Source organism: Lithobates pipiens, unplaced genomic scaffold, assembly GCF_037356315.1.
Source record: "Lithobates pipiens isolate NorthernLeopardFrog02 unplaced genomic scaffold, aLitPip1_a1.2 Scaffold_162, whole genome shotgun sequence".
NCBI classification, from domain to species: Eukaryota; Metazoa; Chordata; class Amphibia; order Anura; family Ranidae; genus Lithobates; species Lithobates pipiens.
This window is the reverse complement of record NW_027507750.1, coordinates 3,068,535-3,086,792: the sequence shown is the minus strand read 5'-3', so window position 1 is coordinate 3,086,792 and position 18,258 is coordinate 3,068,535. Positions and strand designations below refer to the sequence as shown.

Genomic DNA, 18,258 nt, shown 5'->3' with positions numbered 1-18,258 from the left:
AATCTTAATAGTTTTGGCTATTAGCCTATTTCAACCCCAACTCAAAGCTGAGATAAGTGTGGCAAAAAATTATGCTCATAGAGCCCAAAGCATCTAGTGAAACAAAAGATGCTTCAGCATTCCCATTGTTTCCCAACTACCATCCAGAGCAGCCAATCTCAACTCGGGTTCCTTCAGAGGTTGCTAGGGGTTCCTCAAGCTGTGGCTGATTGACCTTCTATCTGATGGTGCCTTCATAGTTCCAGAACCAACACAACTTGGCAAAACCAAATGCATCACATCAATGACTTAAACTTTAGCATCTTATACAATAATATCAGTTGACAGCTAACCAATATTATTGTATCGGATATTTTCACAGTATAGTAAAGCGCTGTAGCTGCAGCTGATCTAATTATTGTGTAAGGGTTCCCCGAGACATAAAACATATTCCTCTAGCTAAAAAGGTTCAGGAAGGCTGAGAGTAGGGATGAGCTTCGAGTTCGAGTCGAACTCATTGCCTGTTGGCCTGTTCAGCGAACAGTGAACAATTTGGGCTGTTCGCAGCAAATTCGAAAAGCCGGAACACCCTATACAAGTCTATGGGAGAAATCTAAAGTGCTAATTTTAAAGGGTAATATGCAGGTTACTGTCCTAAAAAGTGTTTGGGGACCCGGGTCCTGCCCCAGGGGACATGGATCAATGCAAAAAAAAGTTTTAAAAACGGCCGTTTTTTCAGGAGCAGTGATTTTAATAATGATTAAAGTGAAACAATAAAAGTGTAATATTCCTTTAAATTTCATAGCTGGGGGGTATCTATAGTATGCCTGTGCTTAGAACTGTCCCTGCACAAAGTGTCATTTGTGCAGGAAAAAAAGTCTTTTAAAATCACTTGCGGCTAAATTGTCAGCTCCCCATAATACAGAGAACACTCAATGAGTGTTCTCTGTATTAGCCGACAATTCATTCATTGATAAAAAAAAAAAAAAAAAAGTGTGGGGGTTCCCCTAAATTCAATTACCAGGCCCTTCAGGTCTGACATGGATATTAAGGGGAACCCCGTGCCAAATTAAAAAAAAATTGACGTGGGGGTCCCCCTAAATATTCATACCAGACCCTTCAGGTCTGATATGGATATTAAGGGGAACCCCCATCAAATAAAAAAAAAATTGACGTGGGGGTCCCCCTAAAAATCCATACCAGACCCTTTATCCGAGCACGCAACCTGGCAGGCCGCAGGAAAAGAGGGGGGGACGAGAGAGCGGCCCCCCCTCCCTCCTGAACCGTACCAGGCCACATACCCTCAACATTGGGAGGATGCTTTGGGGGTCTGTGACCCCTCAAAGCACCTTATCCCCATGTTGATGAGGACAAGGGCCTCATCCTCACAACCCTGGCCGGTGGTTGTGAGGGTCTGCGGGCGGGGGGCTTATCAGAATCTGGAAGCCCCCTTTAACAAGGGGACCCCCAGATCCCGGCCCCCCCCCTGTTTGAAATGGTAAGGGGGTACAAAAGTACCCCTACCATTTCACAAAGAAAGTGTCAAAATGGTTAAATAAGACAAACACACTTTTGAAGAATTCCTTTATTAAAAATAAAAAAAATTAAAAAAAGATTCCAGTGGTGCTAATCCACTCTTGCTATCCAGTGACGAATCGCCGGGGTCCAGCGATGGATGATCATATCCAGCGACGAGGGATCTCTCAGTCCAGCGCTGTCCATACATCCGTCTTCTGTCTCCACTCCGGAGACACTGCAGAGAGCCCAGCGCTGACGTTTCTTATATTAGGAGGGCGGGGCCACCCGTCACCTGACCCCGCCCCCTCTGACGCTGGTGAAGGGAGCCAGGGGTTCCCCAGTGACTTATGGGTGACCCCGCCCCCTCTGATGTAACGGAAACCTGCGTTACATCAGAGGGGGCGGGGTCACCCACACGTCACTGGGGAACCCCTGGCTCCCTTCACCAGCGTCAGAGGGGCAGGGTGAGGTGACGGGTGGCCCCGCCCTCCTAATATAAGAAACATCAGCACTGGGATCTCCGCAGTGTCTCCGCACTGGAGACAGAAGACGGATGTATGGATAGCGCTGGACTGAGAGATCCCCCTTCGCTGGATATGATCATCCATCGCTGGACCCCGGAGATTTATCGCTGGATAGCAAGAGTGGATTAGCACCGCTGGAATCTTTTTTATATATTTTTTATTTTTAATAAAGGAATTTTTCAAAAGTGTGTTTGTCTTATTTAACCATTTTTACACTTTCTTTGTGAAATGGTAGGGGTACTTTTGTACCCCCTTACCGTTTCAAACAGGGGGGGGGCGGGATCTGGGGGTCCCCTTGTTAAAGGGGGCTTCCAGATTCTGATAAGCCCCCCGCCCGCAGACCCTCACAACCACCGGCCAGGGTTGTGAGGATGAGGCCCTTGTCCTCATCAACATGGGGACAAGGTGCTTTGAGGGGTCACAGACCCCCAAAGCATCCTCCCAATGTTGAGGGTATGTGGCCTGGTACGGTTCAGGAGGGAGGGGGCCGCTCTCTCGTCCCCCCCTCTTTTCCTGCGGCCTGCCAGGTTGCATGCTCGGATAAAGGGTCTGGTATGGATATTTAGGGGGACCCCCACGTCAATTTTTTTTTTATTTGACACGGGGTTCCCCTTAATATCCATGTCAGATCTGAAGGGCCTGGTAATTGAATTTAGAGGAACCTCCACGCTTTTTTTTTTTTTTTTTATCAATGAATGAATGAATGAATTGTCGGCTAATACAGAGAACATTCATTGAGTGTTCTCTGTATTACGGGGAGCTGACAATTTAGCCGCAAGTGATTTTAAAAGACTTTTTTTCCTGCAGAAATGACACTTTGTGCAGGGACAGTTCTAAGCACCAGAAACATGCGCCCCTTCACAGGCATACTATAGATACCCCCCAGCTACGAAATTTAAAGCAATATTACACTTTTATTGTTTCACTTTAATCATTATTAAAATCACTGCTCCCGAAAAAACGGCCGTTTTTAAAACTTTTTTTTGCATTGATCCATGTCCCCTGGGGCAGGACCCGGGTCCCCAAACACTTTTTAGGACAGTAACCTGCATATTACCCTTTAAAATGAACACTTTAGATTGTGAACGTTCGAGTCCCATAGACTTTAATAGGGTTCTAAAGTTCACATGAAGTTTAGGTCTGTTCGCAGGTTCTGGTGCGAACCGAACAGGGGGGTGTTCGGCTCATCCTTAGCTGAGAGTACATTCCAAATACCTAATGTGTGTGTTTTTGACTATCGGGATGATATTTTTTCTTTTCTGCATTGGTAAATTTGATATCCTTTGAAACATGGAAAGAAGAGATTTACAAATCATAGCACCTGACAATGTTATCTATAAGAAGGGATAATGTAATATTCCCCCCCCCCCCCCACACTCCACCTTCTTCACACTATATCGTATCTATCACTTTCTCAAAGTATCCCCTCCACCCACTATCACACTCCACCCCAATTTATGCCAATTCTTCTCAAACTTTGTTTAACACACCAAAGGAATGTCCCTCATCTACAACATATTGCAGGACAACACTCTAGTTTAGTAAAACAAAGCAAATGCTCCAATGGGAATCAGATCTCCGAGTTTCCTTCTCCGGTTCCCAATGGGGGCCAAGCTATCCGATATTCACATTCTATTACACATTGTGTGAACCGTTGGGAACTGGCCTTAAAGGTCTCCCTCGGGTGGTATCTCACCTCGTGCAAATTGGCCAAAATTTTTCCCACAAGCTCCTTACTATGTTGGCACGGCTGTGGCTCCCCAGACAACACCATGCATATCTTGCAAAAATATCCGCAGTTTTTGGCGGAAAACTTTTCAAATTATAGCAGACCCTATTACCCTTACTCTGGCCCTACTTAAAGCGGAGTTCCAGGCTTTCTTTTTCGTTTATTAAAAGTCATCAGCTACAAAAAGTGTAGTTTCTGACTTTTAATAAACAGACACTTACCTGTTCCACGGTCCAGTGATGCGCCGAACAGGGGGTGTCGCTCCTCTCCCCCTCCTCTCCGCCGGCGCCTCCATTGCCACTCTGGGCACCCGGCCGTGACAACTTTCGGCTACACGGCTGGGAACGCACGGCGCATGCGTGAGTAGCACTGCGCTCCCGGAGTGTAGAGGCGGTCTCCTGCGACCTGTCACGTGTCCCAGGAAATCGCCTAGAGGGAAGGGCCGCTTAAGGCAAAAGGTGGAGTCGCCTTGGCGGTCCCTGGGCGGAAGGAGGAAGTGGGACAGGAAGTCCCCCTCCTAACTAAACCCCCACTCCCCCCCCCCCCCCAGAAAAATGACATGCCAAATGTGGCATGTAAGGGGGCGAGGAGTGCTTTAAGCGGAAGTTCAATTTTTGGGTGGAACTCCGCTTTAATTTAGGAATTGACAAGTTTCCGACTATGTACGGTGGAATAGTGGCCAACATCCTACTATCCGCTAAGTTACCCATCACCAGGCACTGGAAACAAGACCTGAACCCCTAACCCAGCTAAAATGATTGACGCCACCCACTAACATTTCTTATGGAAGAAATCTCTCACCCTACAACACAAAACACACCATTCCTTTGACCTTATATGGAAACCTTGGTCCCTATGTTACCCCTTGTAGGTTTGCAATACTTCGAACCTAACTGACGTAACCAAGTGACTCCCATGCATGCCCCCACCTGAAGCAACTGGGAGCCAGAAGCAGGAATCCGGGGACAAGTCACAGGAACCAGGCACAGGAAACAGAGTCCAGGACAGGGCAGGAACCGGTTTCAGGCAACGGATCAGATCAGGCAGGGGCAAGGCTTGCAGGGAGGAATTCTGAAGCCCTGAGCCTCAGTGAAGGGGGGGGGGGGGTTATATACTCCCAGCAGTTCCACATCAGGTGCAGCTTGATCATTAGAATGTCCATCTGCTGGGAGACGCCCGCTGGTGGCCACCGGAACTGCACCCTTTGGTGCTGAAAGAAATAGAGACACCAGCAGGTGATCCAAGCAATAACACTGATCCTGACATAATGTGAGTATGGGGGGGCCTCACAGAGGCCACATGCTTCGCTTCTAACCTAAACAATCTTAACCGATAATTAATATTTTCTAGATATTTTGCACACACATCAACTCCTGAGGAAGCGAGCAGAGCTCGCGAAACCCGTCGAGTACAAAAGATGTATATGTGCATACCATGTATCTCCAGTATTGTAACAAACATGTCTATGGCGGTAAGCTACATGCTTCATGTTGTTTTTTTGCTCATCTATGATTATGTTTTTGGAATTTTCAATAAATTCTTATCAATTCATTCTACTCATTTGTTATGACCTCTATGATCAACTCATGTAAAGTCCCATGGGGCTAACCTTTCTTTGTATTATATGTATTCGGGGATGGAGTTGTGTCATATTAGGAGGCAGTATCCAGGCCGCTCTCTCTCTTTATTCTCCGATAAATAACCGCTAGTGCCTTGCACTCCCCTTCACATTCATATCGGTATTCTTTAAGTACCTCTATATTCCTTTTCTTTGTATTTCCAATACTTGGAACATTTTATCGTACTAGTAAAAATGTACTCTTTGTTACAATGTTTATATTTACACCATTACCTATCTTGGTATAACTATCAAAGCCCGTATGACCGCATGCTATTGATGTACTGGTTTCCCTTTGAAAATCAAATAAATATATAAAAAAAAAAAGAAGGGATAATGGAACCGTAAGCAATATCAGCAAATTGTTGGCCAACTAGACGCTGCAAAAGAAATGTATATAATGGAAAGCGCAGACCGTGGAGGAACGGCTTAGCAGGATGTTTATTAATAATCGTAGGATGGAAACATTGTGTCTAGTCATGAGTGGATACAATTGCCCCTTTGCAATGGATTGTAACATGGCGGGTGGTGTAATCCCAGCAATATTACCACCAAGGGCAAAACTATAGGGCATTTGTTTTCCTCATAAGAAACTGCTATCGCATTAAGGACTGTCATTTGAAATCTGGGGACTTGGGGCAGGACCGTTTTTAAGGCAGGGAAAAAGGGGAAGCTGCCCTGGACCCTGTCATTGTTGTGGGGCCCAAAGCAGCTGCTTCATACTTGCTAACTATCCTGGTTTAAATTCCCTCGCCCCTTGAGGTTTTAGTCCCGTGTTGTGTCCCAATATCTCAGTGTGAAGTGCTGCTACTAATGCTGCCCAACTCTGCCCTATTGTTGTGTACAGATGACTCACCTGCAGACCCTGTGTTTACATGTAAATACTGGCATTCATATGTAAATAGCAGTGACATGCATATGTAAATAGCTGAGGCCAACTGCATTGATAAGTAAATAAAAGCAGCATTCATAGGTATATCATGCCCCCCTGCAGTGAGGAGAAGATGTGCTGTAACCTATAGCAACCAGTGAGCAGTATTACTGTACAGCAATCTCTAGCAGCCAATCAACAAGCAGAAATGTGCTGTAACCTCTAGCAACTAATCAGTGAGCCTTAAGGAGTGCTGTAACCTCTAGCAACCAGTCAGTAAGCAGTAATGATGTGCTGTAACCTCTGGCAACCAATCGCAATTGCTGCCTGATCTGATACAGTAAACTGATTTTAAGTCTAGCTGCTATTTATTGTATGTCTCAGAGAAGGTGGAGAGCAAAATTGCATGGGGGGGAAGGGGGGCCCTAAGAAAAATTTTGCCCAAAAAAGGGAATTCTCATTGTTTTCCGATCATCTCAGGCCGATCTGGAGTTCTTTTCATCCCGAATGGCTTCTTTAATCTGCCTCTCTGACAATATTCGGCGACTCAGCATTTCTCGTGTGAAATACGTCAAAGTTCTGCGATGAGACGCTGTGCTTGTGTCTGCTACGTGTTCATCCGAGCAGCTCCTATGTTTCCCAAAGTATACAATGGCTTTGGCGTCTCTAACCGCTTCGCCCCCCCCCGGAGGATTTTACCCCCCCTTCCTGACCAGAGCACTTTTTGCGATTTGGCACTGCGTCCCTTTAGCTGGCGGTCGTGCGACGTTGCAACCAAATAAAATTGACATCCTTTTTTTTTCCCCACAAATAGAGCTTTTATTTATTTTTTTTGTGTTATTTGATCACCCCTGCGAGTTTTATTTTTGCGCTATAGGCAAAAAAAAGCGACAATTTTGAAAAAAAAAAAATATATATTTTTTTTACTTTTTGCTGTAATAAATATCCCCAAAAAATAAGATTTTTGGTAAAAAAAATCGCAAAAAGCGTATTACTGATTGGTTTGCGCAAAAGTTATACAATATAGGGGATAGATTTATGGCATTTTTGTTATTATTATTTTTTTATTAGTAATGGCAGTGATCTGCAATTTTTATGTTAATATATATATATATATATACACACACATACACATATGTAAGAAGGCCAGTATGGTGGCCTGAATTTATGGGGGGGTATTTAACCAGCCCACTCGCCTGTGGTCTTTGTCAGTTTCCTGTGCGCAATACCCACCCTCCCATCCCCTTTTTTAGGGCATTTCTCTGCAAACATATTCATTTCTAATCATTGGGTATGCCCCCTTATTTTGGCATACCGTCCATTAGACCAGGGCACACTTCAGGTCCATTTCGCATGGTTAACTTATGGTAAGTTTGTCTTGTTCGGATACGTATCGGTCATAGGGTTTCGACCATAAATATATATATGTGCGTGTGTATATATATATATATATATATATATATATATATATATATATATATATATATATAGCCTCAGCTATGTCACAAGGTGTGACAGGAGTCACTTTGGGTGGGGGGTTTGTGCAACTCAGCTTACCTTGGAGATCTTTGGAAACTCTGTGTCCAGCTTCCCCGGACCCTCTTATGTGTAAGTCACCCTGTGTCCATTAGGGGCACAGGGTGACTGAGAACCCCACTATGATCTGTGCTAGTCAGACTCAATGTTGTATATATGTATATATTGTGTGTTGTCTCAGTTGTCTGCAGTTGTGGACTCTATGCTGTGATCGTTTGGGGTGTGGTTGTATTTCATTGCTTGTGTATGTCTGCCTTGGAAGAAACGTCTATTATGGGATGTATGTCTATGTGGATTGGGGGGGGTGGATGTCTATGTGGATTGGGGGGGGATGGATGTCTATGTGGATTGGGGGGATGGATGTCTATGTGGATTTGGGGGGATGGATGTCTATGTGGATTGGGGGGGGTGGATGTCTATGTGGATTGGGGGGATGGATGTCTATGTGGATTGGGGGGGATGGATGTCTATGTGGATTGGGGGGATGGATGTCTATGTGGATTGGGGGGGGGGGTGGATGTCTATGTGGATTGGGGGGGTGGATGTCTATGTGGATTGGGGGGGTGGATGTCTATGTGGATTGGGGGGGTGGATGTCTATGTGGATTGGGGGGATGGATGTCTATGTGGATTTGGGGGGATGGATGTCTATGTGGATTGGGGGGGTGGATGTCTATGTGGATTGGGGGGATGAATGTCTATGTGGATTGGGGGGGATGGATGTCTATGTGGATTGGGGGGGATGGATGTCTATGTGGATTGGGGGGGATGGATGTCTATGTGGATTGGGGGGGGGGTGGATGTCTATGTGGATTGGGGGGAGGGGTGGATGTCTATGTGGATTGGGGGGGGGGGGGTAGATGTCTATGTGGATTGGGGGGGTGGATGTCTATGTGGATTGGGGGGGATGGATGTCTATGTGGATTGGGGGGGTGGATGTCTATGTAGATTGGGGGGGATGGATGTCTATGTGGATTGGGGGGGTGGATGTCTATGTGGAGTGGGGGGGGGGGGGGTTTCTCTAACAGCTCTCCCTGTTGATAAGACTTTTTACTGATGAGAAGTTTGAATACACCTGACCTGTGTGTCTATTGTGATTGGACAGTTTACCCCGCCCTGAATCCAAGGGTGGGGGGCAGTGCCTCGGAGTTGGATATCTGTGGTAACGTGTCGGAATAAATCAGTTTGATGTTCTTAGTCACCCTACACTGTGTTACGACTGGTGACTGGGTGGGCTAAAGGGTCTTGCACAGTGCTGGTTCCGGACAAAGGAAGCATCTACGGTGGACGTAGTCCTGTTGAGGACAGGGGTTCATCATACAAGGTATCAAGAAAATGACACAAAAACAGAGGTACCCATGTGTGTGCATAAAGTGACCTAACGTAGTCCAACAGAACCCATGAGGGGAAGGCCTCACACGTGACAAAGTACTTGGTGCTCAATAAGGTCATTGGAAACATGAAGGACGCGACTAACAACCCTACAGCTACCCATGTAGGCCCAGCTTCACCTGCCTACGCCTACATACATATCACAGGAATGCTAGAGAAACGCGGATCTTGTATAAATGTCTCAGTATGCCGGGTGATTATTGATGGATTTAAAAAAACAAAATAGAAAGCGGAATGTATGTTTAGCATTCTCACCGTTCACGGGCACTTTAGTAAAACTTCATCAAAAAATAAATAAAAAAAAAGGCTGAAGGATGAGAAGCTTCCTCAGGGGGCTCGGTGAAGGCCGGGGTAGAGCGCTGTGTTGTTAGCACTCTCTTCGTACGTACTCACAGCCACGCAAATCCTTCATCTAATCAGACACTTTTATATCTCACATACTTAAACACATCACAGGTGGTCCCATACCAATTTGTAGCCTCCTCGCAGCCTCCCGCGGTGGAGTCTGATTCGCGGAACATGTCTAATTCCCCCTCTAAAGAATTATGCAGAGTGGAATGAACTGCTATGGTGTGTTTTATGTACTTTTGGTGCCGAAATAAACATAAACAAATAATGCATAAATTAATGAGCAATAAAAATGCCGCCTACAGCAAACTAACGAGTCTTCCGGTTACGGAATCGGTGTAAAGCCGTGGTTGCCAACTTGTGAGCTAAAGGGGCCCTGCTGAATGCTGCCCCCCCTGACATCACCAAAGGGCTGCACACAAAGTTCAACATATGCAATGCTGGAGAGGACTGTCAGAGACTGCAGACCTAATAGAGGAAATGCGGGTCAGAGAGTGAGAACAGGATACATTGTTGGTGGGGAGATGCTGCAGAAGACAATACGAGACTGGGAAGATGGGACATGAGGCTGGTAGAGATCAATGCTATTCCCTTAAAGTGGTTGTAAACCCTTACAACCAACTTTGACCTACAGGTAAGCCTAGATTAAGGCTTACCTGTATGTCCAAGAAATATTTGCCGAAAGACAGGCACCGCTGTCTACGGCACATGCACCGTAGACAGTGGCGCGCAGGCGCACTGAGCGCGCCGCCGTCAACAACCATATGCCGCGAGTGGCGGCTCCCGTGCGCATGCGCGGGAGTGACGTCATCGCGGCTTCGCCGAATGATAGCGGCGGAGCAACGAGACCCACCGAGAAGATGGATGCGCCGGACTACAGGGGACAGCGGTGACATCGCTGGCTCCTGTGCCAGGTAAGTGACACATAATGGACTACTATGCGATGCGATGCGATGCATAGTAGTCCATTATGCTTTACCTTTGCAGGGAATGAAAGAGGAAGTAAACCCATCGGGGGTTTACTTGCTCTTTAATCAATGTTCCCACCAGGGCCATGCATAAGGCTGGTACCACCAGTTCTCCTGTCCCAGGCCAGAAAGGAGGCACAGGCAGCTGGGTAAATCGGATGTGGGTAGGAAGGGTGATCATCACAATGGGTGGAGGGGGTGGACAATTACTGGAACTGATCCCCTGCATGGCTCTCTCTGCAGCAGCTGGAAGCTGGCTTATTCTCCTCTCCCTCCTGCTGACTTTTAGCTGCTGCAGCGAGAGCCATACAGGGGATCAGTTTAAGTAATTGCCCCCCACCCACCCCCCATTACCCACCTTGTGCCTGCTGGCCCAGGCCCCCCTGTGTGCCCCCACCCCGGCAGTTCACCAGCTTCATAGTTACATAGTTAGTCAGGTTGAAAAAAAGACACAAGTCCATCCAGTTCAACCTTAAAGTGGTTGTAAACTCATTTTTTTTACTTTTACCTACAGGAAAGCCTATAATAAGGCCTATAATAAGGCTTACCTGTAGGTAAAAAAAAATCTCCTAAACCCGTACGGTTTAGGAGATATTCCCCTCGGTATGCGCCGCTGACTGCAGCGGCGCATGCGCACAAGGGGATTCTCGGCAGAAAGTCCGGCAGTGGCTGGCCCGGCCGGGATGAAATCTCCGGCCACTCACGATACCCGGAAGAAACACAGAGGAAGCATGTCAGCTCCCTCGGCGTGGATCGGGCCAGATGTCGGGGCCTCGTTCTAAGGTAAGTATTTCATAATGAGCTAGTATGTGGTGCATACTAGCTCATTATGCCTTTTGCTTTGCAGGTGGTAAAAAAAATAAATAATAATTAGCGGGTTTACTACCGCTTTAAAAACAAATAAATTTAATAAAAAACAATCATACAATCCAATATACCCAATTTTATGCCCACAATTGATCCAGAGGAAGGCAAAAAAAAAAAAACAGCTTCCCTCCTCTCCTTTCTACTGACAGCTACAAGCTCACGATAGGATCCTTCAGGATGGAGAGTGGGGGAAGGGTCCAGTAAATATGTCACATTCACCAGCCCCTTCCTTTGCTTACTTAACAGTACCGACCACTTACTGTGTTCATTCATAGAGGAAGCATAGAAAACTGTTGTTTTTTTTTTGGGGGGGTGGAGTTAGGCTGGCTGTATGGGGTCCTGTGGTTTCTAACAGCAGCCCTGGTTCCCACTACGGACTGCTGAGCTCCGAGGGCCACACATCATATACCAAATGGCCACATGCGGCCCTCGGGGCACAAGTTGAGTACTAGGGGTGTAAGGTCTAATTGCTGACTGAGTTGTGTAAGATGGAATCTCTGTATATGGTCTGTATGTGTAACCTCTTAGGACAGGACATTGTACAATACCTAATGTAGTGGCTGAGTTTAGGAGGTAGACGTTTTTCAACCAGTGAACAAGGATGCCTTAAAGCTCCTCTGTCCAAATATACTGATAGATGTTCAGTTACACCTGTATTATCGGGTCCCTAGCCAACTTCACTTCTCAACATTACAGGGCTGTCTTGGGGCCTAACACATCACCAACTGCCACATCACAGCCCACGCAGACTGCCCTAGCTTCTGGTTTGTGTATGGATGGCAGGTTAAACCCTACAATACACCATCCCACTGGTCCAAGGTAGCACTGGTCTATAAATGGTAAGGAATACTCATGCCTAGGGTTGCCACCTGTCCAGGATTCACCCGGACAGTTCGGGTTTGGAATCTTGTGTCCTGGTTTCAGTCTGCCTGAAACCCGGACACATTATTTAGACTGAGCTGTGGCTCCCCTAGTAACTGAGATAGTCACACAAAAATCTGTTGCCATTCGTGAGCTGTGGGACGCTGTCTGGGGGCAGGTTTGGCATCACTGGGAGGGGGGGCATGATGTCAGCAAAAGCAGTTTGGCCACACCCACTGTTTGCCACAGCATGCTGCATTACCACTCTCCTTGGGGCACCCAAAGGTGTCCCGGGTCTTTTATAATTCTATAGTGTATACTACGAATAAAAATGTGCCCCGTGTCGCTAAAGTGTTCGGGTTTGGCTTGAAGAAAAGGTGGCAACCCTACTCATGCCGGAGGTCTCTATGTTTCTCTATAATACCAGATCAGGGCTACAACAGTCCAACCAAACATCTGGGGCCCATATCACATGGGGGCCCAGATCACCTAGGACGTGTTCTGTAGGGGGTCTTCTCCTCACCACCAGGAGGACATCTTCTCTTGATCACAAACACTCCCAACCTGACCAGATTTGTGCACCATGTACCCTCTACTTAGGATCCTATACACCAGTGATGAGCTCAGGTGTGTTCAGGCAAGAGTCTGAACCCACATGAGCTAGCCTGCCAGAGAACTGTCAAAGCTGACAGCCAATCATAGTCAGCGGAGGCATTCCTCACCCTACAGCTGCACTTATACACCCACCTTGCATACAGTATGTGCAGCTGCAGGGTGGGGAATGCCTCCAGCGTCTTTGATTGGTTGTTGATTTTGACAGATTCCCGGTTGGATAGCTGAGGTGGGTTCAGACTCCTAGTCCTCCCTATTGTACACCAACATTTGTGTAATTTGTTTTTGAGTTACATAGTTACATAGTTAGTCAGGTTGAAAAAAGACACAAGTCCATCCAGTTCAACCTTAAAAACAAATAAATAAAATAAAAAATAATCGTACAATCCAAATACCCAATTTTATGCCCACAATTGATCCAGAGGAAGGCGAAAAAAAACCCCAGCAGAGCATGCTCCAATTTGCTACAGCAGGGGAAAAAATTCCTTCCTGATCCCCCGAGAGGCAATCGGATTTTCCCCGAATTAACTTTACCTATGTTAGTACCCAGTTATATTATGTACATTCAGGAAAGTATCCAGGCCTTTCTTAAAGCAATCTACTGAGCTGACCAGAACCACCTCCGGTGGGAGTCTATTCCACATTTTCACAGCTCTAACTGTGAAGAAACCTTTCCGTACTTGAAGATGAAATCTCTTTTCCTCTAGACGTAAAGAGTGCCCCCTTGTCCTCTGGGTTGACCGTACAGAGAACAACTCAACACCAAGTTCACTATATGGACCCCTAATATATTTGAACATGTGATCATGTCAAGAGTGAATAAATTTAGTTCCTCTAATCTTTCCTAATAGCTGAGCTCTTCCATGCCTCTTATCAGTTTGGTTGCCCTTCTCTGCACTTTCTCCAGTTTCCCGATATCCTTTTTGAGAACTGGTGCCCAAAACTGAACTGCATATTCCAGATGAGGTCTTACTAATGATTTGAACAGGGGCAAAATGATATCTCTCTCTCTGGAGTCCATACCTCTCTTAATACAAGAAAGGACTTTGCTCGCTTTGGAAACAGCAGCTTGGCATTGCATGCTATTATTGAGCTTATGATCTACCAAAACCCCCAGATCCTTCTCCACTATGGATTCCCCCAGATCCTTCTCCACTATGGATCCCCCCAGATCCTTCTCCACTATGGATCCCCCCAGATCCTTCTCCACTACAGATCCCCCCCAGATCCTTCTCCACTACGGATCCCCCCAGATCCTTCTCCACTATGGATCCCCCCAGATCCTTCTCCACTACGGATCCCCCCAGATCCTTCTCCACTATGGATCCCCCCAGATCCTTCTCCACTACAGATCCCCCCAGATCCTTCTCCACTACGGATCCCCCCAGATCCTTCTCCACTATGGAACCCCCCAGATCCTTCTCCACTATGGATCCCCCCAGATCCTTCTCCACTATGGAACCCCCCAGATCCTTCACTATGGATCCTCCCAGATCCTTCTCCACTATGGACCCCCCCAGATCCTTCTCCACTATGGACCCCCCAGATCCTTCTCCACTATGGATTCCCCCAGATCCTTCTCCACTATGGATTCCCCCCAAATCCTTCTCCACTATGAATCCCCCCAGTTGTACTCCCCCTAGCATGTATGATGCTCTCGTCCAACCAGCAGAAACTTAACAGTGTACAGCCCCATCTTCATTCCCTTCCAGTGAGTGGATGGTAACGATAATTGAGATGGAAGCACCACACCACTGCTAAGAGGTCCAGCTACATCTTCTTTCCATTAAAAGTCAGAGAAACAATCAAAAAGTAGCCAATACGTCCAAGCTTCATCATGACTTGACAATGTGAAGAAACCCAAAGTGAACTGAACTTACAATGGTATTTTTTCCCAGTATAAATGACAAGAACAGGCCTTATGAGCAGCTTGATTGGCAGAAGTAAAGCTACAATGAAGAGGGCACTTAGACCTCCCCGAAACGTGTTGGGTTGGACCTTTTAGCAGTGGTGTAGTGCTTTCATTTCAATTTTTGTTACGTTACTTTACAAGCCAAGGAGACGGAGATCCTCTGGGGGGTAGAAGCCGCCTGCCCAGGAACCAGATCATTTATATCAAGAGCAACACCTTAAGATACCAATACCAATAAAGATAACCCTATGGGTCCAGCGCCATCCTTCCTCGTTCCTCTCCAATGACTGGAGGACAGCTGAAGCTTATCCAAGCATAAGAATAAAGTCCACTAGAGAAAGTGCAGAGACTCGAGTCACCAAAACTTTCCCATTCTAAAGGCAAAAAACCCATGTTTGCATTACCTGTTGATAGAGAGCTTCTGTGCTAAGAGCTGCCAGTCCTTTCCTTTGGAGTTGGGTGTGTCAAACGTTGCACATATCCTCTGCCGGATAGAGTGTGGGATTTTGAAGGCCTTTGGACCAGTGTGTGCCAGGAAATTGGTCTCCTCGGGTGCAAAGAAAGCTATGGTCTCCCGTTCATTCTAAATGGAAAGGAGCAAGAGGTGCTAATCAGTGAATTGTAACATTATTATACCTTTTACTCCAAAGTAAAAAAAAAAAAAAAAACATGACTTTCAACACCTATGGGGAGAAAAGGTTTCAGAGGAAATAAATACCGGGAGATCACACAATTACTTTTATTATATACAGAACAGCAGATTAGATTTTCACATTATGATGACCTTTATCTTTGTGTATTTCACTTTTCAACTTGTACTGCGAATGAATGAAGGAGCTTTAGCAGGCCCAGGGGAAGTTATTTCATACACAACACGATGATGATTAACCCCCTACACAGAAACCTATATTTCCTTTTCTCATGTAATTGTCTCCACCCAAGTATGGGAATGGGTTACAAAGAGCTCTGCACATAGTGGGGAGATTGGAAGTTTCTAGATGCCCAGATATAATTCATGAGGGGCCCCCAAAGCACTAAAAAGGTGGCGTAGTTTCTCCACGCTTGGACTCCAGGGTACTCTCCATGCCTGGACTCCAGGATCTTCTCCCTGCCTGGACTCCAGGGTCCTCCCTATGCCTGGACTCCAGGGTCCTTCCCTATGCCTGGACTCCAGGGTCCTCCCTATGCCTGGACTCCAGGGCCCTCCCTATGCCTGGACTCCAAGGTCCTTCCCATGCCTGGACTCCAGGGTCCTTCCCATGCCTGGACTCCAGGGTCCTTTCCATGCCTGAACTCCAGGGTCCTTTCCATGCCTGAACTCCAGGATCTTCTCCCTGCCTGGACTCCAGGGTCCTCCCTATGCCTGGACTCCAGGGTCCTCCCTATGCCTGGACTCCAGGGTCCTCCCCATGCCTGGACTCCAGGGTCCTCCCCATGCCTGGACTCCAGGGTCCTCCCTATGCCTTGACTCCATGGTCCTCCCCATGCCTGGACTCCAGGGTCCTCCCCATGCCTGGACTCCAGGGTCCTTTCCATGCCTGAACTCCAGGATCTTCTCCCTGCCTGGACTCCAGGGTCCTCCCTATGCCTGGACTCCAGGGTCCTCCCTATGCCTGGACTCCAGGGTCCTCCCTATGCCTGGACTCCAGGGTCCTCCCCATGCCTGGACTCCAGGGTCCTCCCCATGCCTGGACTCCAGGGTCCTCCCTATGCCTTGACTCCATGGTCCTCCCCATGCCTGGACTCCAGGGTCCTCCCCATGCATGGAATCCAGGGTCTTCCCCATGCCTGGACTCCAGGGTCCTCCCTATGCCTTGACTCCAGGGTCCTCCCCATGCCTGGACTCCAGGGTCCTCCCCATGCATGGAATCCAGGGTCCTCCCTATGCCTGGACTGCAGTGTCTTCTCCATGTCTGGACTCCAGTGTCCTCTCCATGCCTGGAATCCAGTGTCCTCTCCCTGCCTGGACACCAGTGTCCCCCCCATGCCCCTATGCCTGGACTCCAGTGTCCTCCCCATGCCTGGACTCCAGGGTCATCTCCACGCCAGTGTTATATTGGTCTTTCAATGAAGGGCACAAACAAAGTACACAAATCCTTTAATGAATAATGACATTTGGAATTCCCCAATAACGTATTTCTTAGCCAACTAACAATAATTCTTGTCACAGGGACTCCAGGATATTTTCAATGCCAGAACTCCAGGATCTTCTCTATGCCTGTACTACAGGATTCTCTCATCTCACTGCCTAGACTCCAGGGTCTTCTCCATTGCTCGACTCCAGGGTCTTCTCCATTGCTCGACTCCAGGGTCTTCTCCATTGCTCGACTCCAGGGTCTTCTCCATTGCTGGACTCCAGGGTCTTCTCCGTTCCTGGACTCCAGGGTCTTCTCCGTTCCTGGACTCCAGGGTCTTCTCCGTTCCTGGACTCCAGGGTCTTCTCCGTGCCTGGACTCCAGGGTCTTCTCCGTGCCTGGACTCCAGGGTCTTCTCCGTGCCTGGACTCCAGGGTCTTCTCCGTGCCTGGACTCCAGGGTCTTCTCCGTGCCTGGACTCCAGGGTCTTCTCCGTGCCTGGACTCCAGGGTCTTCTCCGTGCCTGGACTCCAGGGTCTTCTCCGTGCCTGGACTCCAGGGTCTTCTCCGTGCCTGGACTCCAGGGTCTTCTCCGTGCCTGGACTCCAGGATCTTCTCCGTGCCTGGACTCCAGGGTCTTCTCCGTGCCTGGACTCCAGGGTCATCTCCGTGCCTGGACTCCAGGGTCATCTCCGTGCCTGGACTCCAGGGTCTTCTCCGTTCCTGGACTCCAGGGTCTTCTCCGTGCCTGGACTCCAGGGTCTTCTCCGTGCCTGGACTCCAGGGTCTTCTCCGTGCCTGGACTCCAGGATCTTCTCCGTGCCTGGACTCCAGGATCTTCTCCGTGCCTGGACTCCAGGGTCTTCTCCGTGCCTGGACTCCAGGGTCTTCTCCGTGCCTGGACTCCAGGATCTTCTCCGTGCCTGGACTCCAGGATCTTCTCCGTGCCTGGACTCCAGGATCTTCTCCGTGCCTGGACTCCAGGATCTTCTCCGTGCCTGGACTCCAGGATCTTCTCCGTGCCTGGACTCCAGGGTCTTCTCCGTGCCTGGACTCCAGGGTCTTCTCCGTGCCTGGACTCCAGGGTCTTCTCCGTGCCTGGACTCCAGGGTCTTCTCCGTGCCTGGACTCCAGGGTCTTCTCCGTGCCTGGACTCCAGGGTCTTCTCCGTGCCTGGACTCCAGGGTCTTCTCCGTGCCTGGACTCCAGGATCCTCTCCATGCCTGGATGTCAAGATCCTCTCCATGCTTGGCTTCAGGGTTTTCTCTGTGCCTAGACTCCAGGATCCTCTCTATGCCTGGACTCCAGGATCTTCCTTCTGATATACCAGATCACTCCTTCTCTATGCTTTCATATAAGATCTTACATTTCCAGAACACCTTTCTTGGCCTTCCAAGTCCAACTTAAGCTGTCACCTTTAAGAAGAAATGGCTCCTACTTTAAAGTGCA

General features: G+C 47.9%; 1 protein-coding gene across 1 annotated transcript in view; it reads right to left on the bottom strand.

Annotated features, from left to right (window-relative positions):
• UNC5D (unc-5 netrin receptor D) overlaps nucleotides 1-18,258 on the bottom strand; it is a 1,128,748-nt gene that overhangs the window by 62,611 nt on the left and 1,047,879 nt on the right. Inside the window, 1 exon segment of the mRNA XM_077484820.1 lies at nucleotides 15,139-15,317. Within this exon segment, the coding sequence (XP_077340946.1) occupies nucleotides 15,139-15,317 (179 nt within the window).